The 14,159-nt window shown below is 40.7% G+C and overlaps 1 protein-coding gene across 5 annotated transcripts in view; it reads left to right on the top strand.

Annotated features, from left to right (window-relative positions):
• DIP2C (disco interacting protein 2 homolog C) overlaps positions 1-14,159 on the top strand; it is a 344,281-nt gene that overhangs the window by 137,224 nt on the left and 192,898 nt on the right. For 2 of the 5 annotated variants that reach the window (XM_069958920.1, XM_069958916.1), the window contains exon 2: positions 10,878-10,946. The exons of the other annotated variants lie outside the window; for them this stretch is intronic. In XM_069958920.1, coding sequence (XP_069815021.1) covers positions 10,878-10,946 — 69 coding nt within the window. The remainder of the gene's footprint in view (positions 1-10,877; positions 10,947-14,159) is intronic. 5 annotated transcript variants of the gene reach the window in all.

Below are 14,159 nucleotides of genomic sequence, written 5' to 3'. Positions count from 1 at the left end.
CACAGCGAACAATCAAGCGACGAGCGAGAAATCGTTCATTTTGATCTTTCAACAAGTTCTCAAATCGTCGTTGGTCGTTCGCAAAAAATCCGCAGATCGTTACGTGTAAACAGTCTTTCACCGATTTAAGCTATGTGTGAGATAGGCTTAAGCGATCGCAAAATGATTTTTTCGTACGACATATCCTTCCATCTAAACGCTGATAGTTATGAAAAACACATTGTTCATTCGGAATCGTTAATCGGGCGAATTATCGCTCCATGTAAAAGTACCATTATTCTCTTCCTTGGTAAATCCCTGATTGAAGAACTTAACACCCAATGACATTATATCTGGTATTAGATAATGTTGGATTTTGCTGGCATTTATGTGGCACCAATCATCTGGACAGTGGCAGACTGGAGCCCCCTGGTATACACAGCCTAGGAAGTCATTGCTTCATCTGTATGAAGAGCAGGTACAACTAACATGTGCCACCAAAACAACTCTCATATGAAATAAAATGTCTTTCCAGAAGGACAGCAGGCGCTGTTCGGAGCCATAAAGCGCATTCCTCAGAGAAGAAATTCATTTTATAGACAAATAATTGTGTGACAATCTGCTTGAATCAATTTCCTTGTCACTTTAAGTCAGCTAAAAACAAAGTAATGGCGGCAATTTTTTAGTCGAACCAAAAAAAAGGAAAATTTATTCGCTTTTTTTTTCCTTTACCTTTTCATGCACAGTAGCAAGTGAATTCTTAACCTTCCCGCTTTCCCTGTGAAGAAATTTAAATTCCGAATTGAATTTGAAGAACATGACGTTTGAGCTATTTACGTAGATGCCTTCTCCTAGAGTAGCTGGCATTATGTCTGTAATTGGCCTTTAAGACTGGTGCAAAATTGAGGAGAAAAAAATGTAGACTCAATTTGAGCTAAATGTTCATCATCTTGTTCATCCGTTCAGAAGTAACAATCTAAACTAGGATGGAAAAAAGTGTTTGAAATAGCTAAGTGGTTTGGTATGACGCATCCCATCACCTGTGTCTTGTATGAACATTTTAGTCATTGCAGATGTAGGGCCAGACCGCCAAAAGTGTACAGCAGTCCGACTGTGCTTTTCTGTGCACTAAAACTAGTCGTTTATTGGTTGGGTTTTATTGCCACCCCCGGTTGAGGTATCTAGTCACATGATTAGAATGTTTTTTTTTCCAGTAAAACTCTTCAACAACTTTTTGCATTAGGGTGCAACATTTTGGAGGTTGGATATTCAGTGCTCTAGCAGCAATGGAAATGTAAACTTATTATGTAACCCGAGTTTTACAAAAAATTTTTTTTACCTTTGTGAGATTATTCAGTTCCAGCGCGACCATTGTATGTTGGAAAAAAAAACTGTATGAAAAACTGCTAATTAGTACTGAAGCCCCAAAATATCACTCCAGAATGAGGTCGGATAGCTGATTTTAATCCAAGATCTGGGGTGCATTTGGCAGGTGATGCAGTTATTGTCCTAAAAAACAACTTTTAAACTAGTAGCGCCATGTCAAACTTTTATGGCCTAGAGTACCCATGCCCTAGGCCTGCACCGCCTCTCCATTCCTCCTCCCTGCCCTCCTCGACATTATTAACACCCTTGGGGGGGGGGGGGGATTTCTCCTCTTCAGAGTATTCAAACTCCTACACATGCACTGTAGCAAGCCGCAGAACTGACAGGACAGGGTGTTTCTAATGACGAAAAGGGTGAAGAGGAGGAAAAGAGAGGCGTTGCAGACCTAGGGCACTAGGGCAGTTTGACTTGGTGCTGCTAGTTTTAGAGTTAATTTCTATTACAATAACTCCATCACCTGCCAAATGGACCCCAGGACAGATCTTGAATTAAAAGCAGCTATTTGACAGTACACTTGGATTGGGTGTTTGAGGGGACAGATTCACTTTAAAGAAAAATAAGCAGATAACTAATATGGATAAAACAAGTCCTTATATACAATGGAAAGAGCTACTGGAAACTGTAAATTACTTGTTGAGGGCCAAAGCATTTTCAGCGTCCTGTACAGATCACACAGGGTTCCAGAAATATCTGGTGCCCAAAGGAGCAGCTCATCCTGGCACAGATAAAGAGTAGTACAGGACATGTAGAATCCCACTCCACTCTAGAGAGGCTTGGATGTACCAGTCTAAAAAACAAAACAAATCTCAAATAAATAGTTAAAAAGTCCAATAATCAAAAACACTTGCTGTAGACAAGGGTATCAACCTCATGGCCTTCCAGTGGTTTGTTGCAAAACTGCAATTCCCATCATGCCTGGACAGCCAAAGATGTAGGTTTAGCTGTCCAGGCATGATGGGAAATGTAGTTTTGCAACAGCTGGAGTATGCAAGTTTGACACCTATGCTGTAGACCAACAGTCTCTTAGTAAATTATTCCTACAGACATAGATGACATCATTCGTCCTAGCAGCTATGCCTTTCTGTCCAGCCGGTTGACCGTGCTGAGTTGTTGTTTATATGTGACATCATCGCTGACCTCTCTGCCTATAAACCAGAACTTGACGTTCTTTTCTTTGGATTCCTTTCATATGCTCCATGGTTATTGTCATGTTTTTTTCCCACCCAGTCACACTTGAAACTAAACAAATCCATGGTCTTTTATCTCTTGTTGCTTCAGGCCCAGATCAAAAACATTTAATTGTTATAGTATGAATAAAGCTGTAGTTTAGAAGATTGAATGAGTATAAAATTATATCAATGATTTTCCTTTATAAAGTTGGTTAAAGGGAATCTGTCACTAGGTCCATGCTCTCTTATGAGGGCAGCATAAACTAGTGATATAAATGCTGAACAGATCGGTGTATCACTTACATCATTTTGTTCAGCCGTTCTCCTAATATGCAGGAGAATAGGATTCTTGCCACACCCCTCCCCCCGCCTTCCAGCTGCTGATTGACAGTTGACTGCCTATACACAGCATGGATAGATAACTGCCAATAAGCAGCTGGTGGGAAGAGTGTGCTGGTGCTCATAAATATCCCGAACTACTTGGCTCATGCACATAATGGAGAGGACTACTTATTGTCCATGTTATTCAGAGGGATATCTTTGCATCAGCTACACAGAACAATGTAAGTGATACATCATTCTGTTCAGCTTTTCTGTTTGTGCTACCATGAGATAGGACCTCCGGAATCCTCACGATCTCAAGACTGGGATTCCCAAAGCTCCTAACTAAATAAAGTATGCACAGTACAGTGCTTGGCTGTCTTTGGCTTTCATATAGATTATGAATGCTGATCCCAGTCAATCATTTCCGACATACATTTTTCACCTATCAGTGTCTCTTTCTCTATTGCGCTCCATTCTGTTATACAATACATATGGTATATGTTTCATCATTAGTGGGGAACATTAAAGAGAATGTGCCCTATTGCCTATAACAGAAGGGCCTTGCATGAGCTTCCCTCTCCACAAGCTTAAAGGAGAAAAAGAAAAATCTCCCAAAGGCTGGGGGTGCGGGAACATAATAAACAATGTATACTTACCCATCCCTGTGCCCCCTGCAGCACCATGTTACCAGCTCCCTGACTGCTTACGAGCTCCAGTTTCTCCTGGCTTTCTGGTACATCACGACTCAAGGAAAAGTACCTGCTCAGCCAGTCAGTGGTGTTCCGTGTCTGACTGGCTGAGTAGGCATCCCTGAGCCTGCCTCTTGATGTGGCAGGAGCAGGAACTGTTATGCAGTACTGCAGGGACACGGGGACAGGTAAGTATACATTCTTTATTATGTTCCCGCAGATTTGGCATTTTAGGCTCAACTTTAGTCTCAACAGGGACAAAGTTGTCAGCGGATCCTGGGAAGTTGTCCCTATTTCCAGGATCAGTCCCTGTGGTTGGACCCTCACTTATCGGCTAGGATAGGGGATAACAAGTTGATATGGCAATACCCCCCACAATATTCCTTGATCCAGCATTGATCAAAATTCTGAATAGTTTCAAGGACATCATGTTTTATTGTTCCAAAGCTGAATTGAAATGAACTTGATGAATAAATTAATAAACAAATGAAATTTAAATGGAGACAGAAGCGTTAATTTCGCATCATATAGAAGTATTTCAGAAGTCTATGAACTGATGCTTCTCCACATTAGCCTTTTCTGTGATTTCCTGAGAAGAAAAGATGCAAACTGCCCTTGTCGATAATGAAAAAAGAGTTTGTGTGACGATAGTATTAGGAAAATGGCGTTATTAGCTGCCGCCGGAGATAGGAGGAAGCAGCCAATCTACCTTGTCAGTAATAGATTTGAAGGCAGCGTTGATGGACTCAATTTAAGAGATGTCACGAATGTTGATCCTGATGAACAATAATTAAAGTGCTGATGGCTGATAATGTTTTTGCAAGGCAGCGATTTAAATAGCGGTGTTCAGATACAAAGTTATTGTGTGTTTCCCTGTTGCAGTCTGCCTCTGCAATAGTTATTGGCCTATTTTGTCTTTTATTTTATTCTTTCCAATAGTCCAAATGCCCCTATGTTTGTAAGTGAGTCTAGTTTCTAAAAAAGAAACAAGGTGCAATACTGCAGTATTTTAAAAAACTGTGATGTGATTGTATAGACACTTTTATATTGATTTATTTTATTTATTTTGTTAAGTTTGCAAAGTTAAAAACTTTTTGAAATGGTCTTTTTTTTTTTTACGTTTTCTACCATTATATTGCTGTAGAGGCTGTGTAACTCCTTCATATAGCTGGTTCTCCTGCTGCTTCTGACATAGAAGACAGTACAGTTGTCCTGGCTGTGTCTGGTCGCTCTGCTGTTAGCAGAGCTTCTCCCACAGGTTCATTCTTGTATTGATTTTTCCTTCTACAGCCTAAATAGGGATGACAGATACTGAAGTTAAAGGCCCCGGTTCACCAACTTGTTTCTGTTATCAAAAAAGAAGTTTTTTGCTAGTTTTTCCACTGTCGGTTTCTTGTTTCACCATATCTACTAACGTCGTTTGCTACAAAAATCGTTAATAACTGACACACCTGTCATTTTGCGCTTTAAGGCTATGTTCACACTACGTACGATTCCGGCCACATTCCGTACGCCGCCGTACATGTGCGGCTGAAACTACGGGCGTGGGGAAAATCGACATGCGGCCGGATGCGTGCGAACCGCGAACATACGCCCGTAGTACAGTTATGCTTCCCTAGCTTGATTCAAAGCGATCTGAAACAGGTCATTTACTTGGAAATCTTCGCCCAGCCCAATAAAACTCACAGAACCGTTTGGATCGAAAAATCAAGTTAAATTTGGCTGAAATAAGTACTTCGTACGGGACCGCATGGAAATCCACGGCCGTGAGTTGGAACATTTCCGTCCTCAAACAATGGTGTTCATTTTTCACGGCGCCGTATACGATCCGGCCGTAAGTTCATACGTAGTGTGCACTGTGCGGGCGTATATCGTATACTTTCAAGCGAACGCATCAACCTCAAAACTACGGGCGTATATTCGCGGTTCGCACTACGGCCGGAATCGTACGTAGTGTGAACATAGCCTAAAACATTTTCCCTTTAAAACCTGCCATAACCAACTTTTTTTCTTTTTTTTCTTTTTTACAGGTTTTGCCTTCTAAAAATCAAACACCTCTAGTGTGGCAGGATGATTAGGTTTTAGTTTTGTCATGTGAACAACCTGCTACATTTACTAAGAACAAGAGGAGACATTAGTAAATATGTCGGTTTGGGAAACTAAAACTCTGAGGGTTCCTGAAAACTAAAAATTCTTAGTAAATCAGGGTCAAAGTGTTTCTCCTTCATCCCAGTAGAGTTTGCCTTTGGTGCTGATATATCTCTCTACTAGAGATGAGTGCAACTCGAGCATGCTGCCCGAACCCAGCCATGCGGCATTTGGTTACTGGTGGCAGCAGAAGTTCAGTGCAGCCCTAGGGAGTCCTGGAAACGATGGATACTGCCTATGGCCTATAACTGTATCCATGTTTTCCAGGCAATCTTAGGGCTCCAGCCACCAAAAATCAGGTGCTGCACACTTGGGTTTATACGGAAGTCAGCATTCCCGATTGGGCTCATCTCCACTCTCTACATTGGTACGTAGCCTAAGTAAGCTTTCCTTCCTCCTCCCTATCTACTGTATAGCCTGTGTGATTTGCCCTCCTTCATATCATGGGTCCTTTCCCGTCACACTGTGATCCGTTAACCCCCCTTCCCCCTCTCTGTCTCTAACATCAAGAGAATGGAAGGAACTACTTCAAAAAGTTTCAATCACTGTCCAGTTATGGACTCTACCACTGGAACTTCTCAAGGAAGATATCCTGGGAACTCCTTCATCCACTCCAGCTATATTGGAGCAGTATTATTGCAGATAGCCATCCAACCCACATTTTACATTAAAAATATGTGTCAGGTGGCGGTCAGCTTTTCCACCACACTGGAAGGAGCCCGGGAAGAGCGAGAAAGACTCACTTACAGCCAGTAAGACACTTTATTTCCCCATGATTCCCAAGCTGAGATGATGTAATGGACAGTCACATCATCAGGATTACTCTCTGGGAGCGTGCAATATATGTCATTGGATTTCCATACATACAGCCATACTTTGGAGGTATACATTATAAACCCAACTTTATATGTAGGATAGAAATCTCTGGCTCTTCTACAACATTCTAAGCTTGATGTGAATTTAAAACAGTGTTGAAAATCCTATCCTTATGCAGTAGACTGTAAACTTCTTAAGTTGAGGTGCGGAAGACACACTGCAAATCCGCATTAGTTCCACTATGAATGGATATGGCTATATACTACTTGCGATCAATAGAGTATAGCAGAGACTCTAGCATAGAGTAGGTAGTAGAGACAAAGCACGTTTCTTACATATGCAGGATTGGCAGGATGTGCCAGGTAGATCTAGTCGTTTTAGGCTATGTTCACACTACGTAAAAGTACGGCCGTTGTTGCCTACTCTTCTATGGGATCCCGGCAGGAGCGTATACACATAGTATACGCTCCAGCCGGGATCCCATGTGGCACTGCAAAGAACTGACATGTCAGTTTTCTGCGGCTGCAATTCAGTGAATTGCGGCTGCAGAAAGACCTGTCAGTTCACACAATGAAGCGAGCGGCTTCGGCCGCTTGGTTCATTGTGTGCTTTGGGGAGTTCTGATGCGGGCGCGCGCTGATGAACACTGCGGCCAGAAAGATCATCCGGCCGGTACTGCAGTAACGGCCGGGATGATCTTTGCAGAGACCGGCCGTTCCGTGACCCGGCCGGGTCACGGAACGGCCAGTCTTTCAAGTAGTGTGAACATAGTCTTAAAGGGAATGTGTGATCAGAAGATGACCTATTCTTTAAATCAGATTTTTGTGTTAAACATATTTTTTTATATATAATTTTTTTTCTATTTTTTCATTATACTATATTATAAAATAATACTGAAATCTTGTAGTTTTCATTCTTAGCACTAGGTCTAAAACTAAGCTCTGACTTCCTGTACCGTCTATGATTATAAGAGGAGGCTGCCTGAAAGTGATTTGTACAGAAGTACAGCAAAAGCAAAAACTAGTGGATAGATTGGATAAAACAAGCCCATCCCTCCTCCTGTAATATGACCTCCGCACAGGTCACAGAGCATGCTTACAAAAGTGTGCCATACAATGAATACGGACTGGAGATGCCATAAAGCATTTCACTAAAAGCTGTTGAAAACAGCGACCCCATAAAAATACATACAATCAGAAAATGGAAACGAATCGGAAAAAAGAACGTTTCAGTATCAGGATCTAATCCGTAAGAAAAAAAATACATTTAGCAGAATGGTTTCTAAAAATTTGAGTCACGTTACTGTAAGATTACTGAATCGTTCTACATTTGTAAAATGATGATGCTTGCATCTACCTAGTTCTGTTGAAAATGAATTTCATCAATTATCAGATCCATCAATCACGGCGGCGCAAGTTGCATACCTAAAAGATAGCACATTCTCATTTCACAGGTCTGCCAGATTCAGATTAATTTAAAGGTTTTTATTTTTTTCCAAGAAATGTATTAAAATTTTTTACTGCTTATGCTGAATACAAAAGCAGATGTGAATACAGGCTAATTGGTCCCCCTCCCCTATTTTTCCTCTCAAGGCATTATTCCGATATGCTTAAGAATTAAATGTTTTCTGCAAGATAAATTGCTAATTGCACCTCGCAATTCCCATCTGTGGAGAAAAAGTTATATGTAATGGAACTATGAAAAAAAAGAGCGGATTTAGTCAAATAAAATCTGCATAATGAACATCGCCCATTGATGCTTTAAAGGCTTATAAGTGTTGCTATGTTTATATAGGTGTACATTTGTAAGGATGACGTTAGACCAGTCATCGGCTTATTGCGTTCTTATAGGTTTTGTGTTCATATCTTTTTTTAGGACTCTGAAAACCTTCTTATTAAAAAAAAAATAAAAAATACAACAACAACAACTAATAGCCTTAACTTAACGGGAATCAGAAAATTATCTATTGTTTTTATGTTAAACATATTTTTTCTTTTTGGTGTTTTTTTTCCTACCTATCCATTTTCCTATCTATAGTATAAAATACTCCTAAAAATTTAGTTTTCATTATCACCACTAGGCTTAAAGGGAATGTGTCACGAGACAATGACCTATTGTTTAAATCAAGTTTTTATGTTAAACATATTTTTTAAGAATTTTTGGTGTTAAGATGTGGTGTGAAAGATAATAAATCTTTTACTCCAACACCCTGAAATAAATACATTCGGGCTATGTTCACACAACATTGAAATGACCGCCTTTTGTTGAACACCGTCATTTAACGCCAAAAAGACGGCTGTCTTTTGATAATTACGGCCGCAAAAAATGTTTATGATCATTATTTGTGGCCATAAGTATTAAAGGACTGCTGTCATTTGGCGTTCTATGACGGCCATCCAAAACAAGTCTGTCATTTAAATGTTGTGTGAACATAGCCTTAATTAGGCGGGAAGGAAGCGTGGACTCCTCCCGCGCCTCATTTATCATCATTTACGCCTGCTCGCAGGCGCAAATCATGACGCAAATCTACACCTGTGGGAGCCAGGTGCAGATTCGGGCACCTGGCCGGCCGGATTTGCTGAGAGGCCTATGCCTCTTAGTGAATCCTGCCGCAAAAAAGGGGCTTAATATAAGACCAGTGTACTTGTATGTCAGTCTTCATAAATCCCCCCCCCCCAGGTGTTGGATGTCACTTTATGAAATGCATTTCACGAACTACGTTGGTGGAGGCCACAACGTTGGTGTGAACAGAGCCTTATCTATAGTGCAGGTAAAGCCCTTGTGTCGCCTTCTCTGTAGCTAGAGACTACATACAGAATATTTTACAGTAATAAAACCATATATTTATATATAATAAAATATATAGATAACTGTGCCAGCACTGTCTCTTCATTGCATAGGTAGTAGTGTGAGCTCCAGACTCCATGCCAAACCTCTGGTAATTATGTATATAGATGTAATGAAACCCTTCACTGACGATAAGTAGAGCCCACCATGTATAAGAATTCATTTTATTAAAAAGTGGTAAAATCACCCAACCATGAAGGTTAATAATCTGTTTCCGTTCATCCTCTAACAGCTCCTATAGTTTAAATGGTTTTGTACTTACAAAAAGCGATGCTCACCCGCTGATTGATTCTCTGTTTGTTAACCGTTTTAGCTCACGGAGGGGTCCGCAGTGGAGATAACCCTTTATGATGTACATTCGTACTAATAAAACATATAGTAAAAGATTGTCAGGATAAGACCACCTATTTTACAGTGTGTTTGGTGTTTTATGGGAATATATATTTACAAAATTTATACCTATGTAATGCCTAAGTGGGAGTCTTAAAGAACTATGATAGTAGGCCAACCTAGACTACAGCTAGAGAATCAGCATTACTTATTAAGAATAACCACATGCTTAGGTTTCCATGTTTATAGGAAATTAGTTTATAGGAGGAGGTCTGACGGCCGAGACCCCCACCACACCAGTCAAAATTGTCAATTGTCCCCTATGTGAATGGCGTAGTAACGCATATGCTCGGCTACAGCTCCTTAGACTGTTTAACTTCCAAACACACTTGAATTCATCTGCAACGTTTGGAAGTCCCATAGAGAATGAAAGGAGCAGCAGTATGGGCGCTGCCTCTCCATCAACTCAAAAATTGGCCTCTGTTTTTGTGATCATGGGTAGAGATGAACCAACTTACAGTAACGCTTACCATTTGATTATCTCAGGCTGGGTTCACACTATGTATATTTGAGGCTGTATTTGGTCCTTATGTCAGGTCCTCATAGCAACCAAAACCAGGAGTGGATTGAAATCACAGAAAGGTTCTGTTCACATAATGTTGTAATTGAGTGGATGGCCGCCATATAACGGTAAACAACTTCCATTATTTCAATACAATAGCCGTTGTTTTAAAATAACAGTCCATCTGAACCCGAACTTTCGGCATTTGATTAGCGGTGGCTGCTGAACTTGGATAAATCCCTAAGGCTATGTGGAAAACATGGATATAGTCATTGGCTGTATCCATGTTTTCCAGACAACCTTAGAGCTTTATCCAAGTTCAGCAGCCCCAGCTAATCAAATGCCGATCGTTCGGGTTCAGATGGACTCGAACCCGAACCCGGTTCGCTCATCTCTAGTGTACATCTGTAAAAAAATTCAAAAATATCTATACCGCATAAAAACTTTATTTAAAGAAAAACAATAAAAATTCTAGGTAACTTATTAATTTTATGGGGAAATGTACATAGAGCATTGCTGAAGGTCGGGTATATTTGTGTGTGAAAGGGCCTTTATATTGAATTAAATGTGTCTTGCCTACAATGATTAATTTCACTAGCTGTTTCTTCCAAAATAACTGTTTTCCAGGTCATCCATGTATCTCGGGTCCCTCAGCAATGAGATGGCATGGGAGGTCTTGGAAAACAGCAGCATTATGTAAGAAGGATTCATACATATTTTCAACATTTGATTGTGTTTGTGCCGTGTTTTCGACGTCTCCTCGCCACCGTGATTCTTGTGATTTATTTCTGCAATCATGCAATGTTGTGCTTCTGGGAGTGTACCAATCAGGGGCTCCTTCACGGCCACAATGAAAAATTAGGCTCAAAGAGAGTCAAGAGCTTGTTCTCTCCCTCCAATTACCATGACATGAAATGGCAGTCTATAGCGTGTCATTTCACGTGTTGATTATCCATTGATTTGATGGTTATCTGTAATGCTATGTGATATTTATATAGCATTCAAAGTGCAAATTCTAAATTTACACACATCCTAATTTAAAGTGGCGTGTACGCTCAATGACAAGCCGTTTAATAAATGAAATGGAGAAATAAGCACACGATATATTAGGTTCATAACCGGCAGTGTGAGTGTTTTTGGTTTTTGATGGGCAATAAATCCAAAGCTTCCGGGAGCAGCCATTTTTTTTCCATGCAGGCCTCGGTGGAGGTAAATAACATGGAAGACCTTGATTAAAACGGAAAAATGCTAATCTAATTGTGTAAGCACGTTGTAATGCATATTATATAGAAACATAAACCAGTCAATGAGGATATATAGGACGTTGTCTTACGCTTATATAACCGTAAAACATCCGAAGTCTGCAACAAATGAAAATGGCTTTCCCTCGAAGTTGCTGAGGATGAGAATGTTGACGGTGTATTAATGTGTGATTTTTATAGGGCTTAATTGTGAAATCTGAATAGTATATGTAAGACTGGGTTATTACTCTACAATATTAAGTTTGAAAACTTTAAAACTTTGAATACTCAATGTGATTTTGAAATAATCTGATACTATGGTGGAAATAAATAGTGGAAAGTTTTTGAGAAGTGCTTAGACTCTACTCTTCCTCTTTGTCTTAAAGGGGTTATCCAGCCTTAGAAAAACATGGCCACTTTCTTCCACAGACAACACGACTCTTGTCTCCCATTTTTGCAATTAAGCTCCATTTACTTCAATGGAACTGAGATGCAAGACTTGCACCCAACCTGGAGACAAGAGTGGTGCTGTGTCTGGAGGAAAGTGGTCTTGTTTTTCATACGCTGGATAATCCCTTTAAGGACTTGTTGCTGGGCAGATGCTTCATGTATGTAAACAGCTGAAGATGTCTGGATATCCCTAGTTACAGCATTGGCATTGAAATCGGTGAAGGAGTAGTCAGGCCATGACCCATCATACATTTTGACATGGAACCTCTTTTAGGGGCTTTCCAGATAAATATTTTTATGTTTTAATGGTGAAAAGAAATAAAAAACCACTGTTACCCAACTGCTGCCAATGACCAGCTGGTGCCGGTCGCTGCTGCTGAGCACCTCCTGCTTGAATCAAATTTAAATACAAAAATATTTACCCGGGCAAATTCAAAAATTTAAAGGGGTATTCCGTGAAAAATTAACTTTTTTCCACAGGATAGGGGAAAAGTAGGAGATTGCGGGCGGTCAGACCCCTGAACCACCCGGCGATCTCCGTATCGGACCCCGCCGACTCTGTTATGAATATAGCCCTTCGACGGCACGCGACCCGCAACTCTATTCATTCCTTTGGAGCAACGGAGAGAGCTGAGTACAGCGCTTTTCCGGTGTACTCTGCTCTTTCCGTCACTCCAAAGGGAATGAATAGAGCTGCGGGTCACCTGCCAAACCGGGGCTCTACTCATAACAGAACCAGCGAGGTCCGATACGGAGATCGCGGGGGGGATTAGGGGTCGGACTCCCCGCGATCTCCTACTTTTCTACTACCTAGGAAAAAAATTACATTTTTCCAGGAATACCCCTTTAAAGTTAAAGAATAAAGGGCTTTCCAGGGAAATGTAAACTATGCATACTGCCTCCCTGTGGCATAAATCAACAAACAAGCCATAGGTTCTCCCCCCTGCTCCCCCGCTGCTCCTACTGTGCATTCTTCTGGTCCCAGTTCTGTTCCCGTGCTGCCAGTTTCCGCTGATGTCCGCTTCTCTTACCAGTTATGTGATTGGGGAGCAGGACGTCATCCAAAATGGCAGAATGGCAACAGAGCTGGAACTGTTTGATTGCTCAGCAAGAGCAGCAGCGGAGTCAATGGGGGTAAGTATAGCTCATTTGGTGTTTTATGCCTCTTTAAAGGGGGTAGTTCAGTCATCGAAAAACATGGCTGCCCTCCTCCAGAAACAAAAACACTCTTGTTCTCAGTTTGGGTGTGGGTTTTGTAACTCATTTCCATTGAACTGAATGGAGCTGAAATGCAAAACCATATACAACCTAGGGACAGGGGTGACGCTGTTTTTTCAAGAAAGTAGCTGTGTTTTTCTAATCCTGGATAACCCTTAAATCAGTACATAATAAAAAGTTCTGCAACTCTGGCGCCATAAAACTGGAAAAGAACTAATTACTAAAAATGGAAAGAACAATTAAGAGAAAGCTGAGCCGGGATGTTGTTTTTCTGCACACAGCAGATTTCCTGTCAGTAATCCCATTAGAAGACACAGCAGTCAGTCAGTTTTATAGCGAGTGGTTGGTAACAGGATGGCAGCTCGTTTCCAAACTTCAGATCAAACTTTCCTTCACAGGATGTCAAACTTTTGTTACTTATGAAGTTTAAGACCCTGTAGGTTTAGGTAACTTTTCAGTATATGATACTGTGTGTGTACATGGGGGGCAGCAGCACTCTTTACATCCATTAAATAACTACTATATGGCATTTTCACCAGTTTTTTTCTTCTGCAGGCTCTATATCGAATGATGCCTGCCATATACTACACACATACAGAAGAGGATATGGCTCTTCTGTATCTTTATAGTACACAGCAGCATGAAGGACATTATAGAGCAATACTGAACAGTGTAAAGCTGGGTTCACTGAGGTTTTTTTGTATGTTTTAATGTTTCTGTTTCAATAATTGTTTATGCTATATACAAAAAGTTAGTCAACCATATTTTTGGTATCTAGCAAAAACAATAACAACAACAAAAAAAAAAACATATGTATGCTGCCGTACAACATACAGCAGCATCCATTAAATGTATACGTTTTTATCCCTTTAGACCAGGGGTGTCAAACTCAGGCCCTTCAGCTGTTTCAGAACTACAATTCCCATCATGCCTGGACAGCCAAAGCTAAAGCTGCTTTAGACGCTATGGGGGAAGATTTATCAAATATGATGTAAAGTGA

Source organism: Dendropsophus ebraccatus, chromosome 2 (genome assembly GCF_027789765.1).
Source record: "Dendropsophus ebraccatus isolate aDenEbr1 chromosome 2, aDenEbr1.pat, whole genome shotgun sequence".
Taxonomy (NCBI): Eukaryota; Metazoa; Chordata; class Amphibia; order Anura; family Hylidae; genus Dendropsophus; species Dendropsophus ebraccatus.
This window is presented reverse-complemented; position numbering and strand designations above follow the sequence as displayed.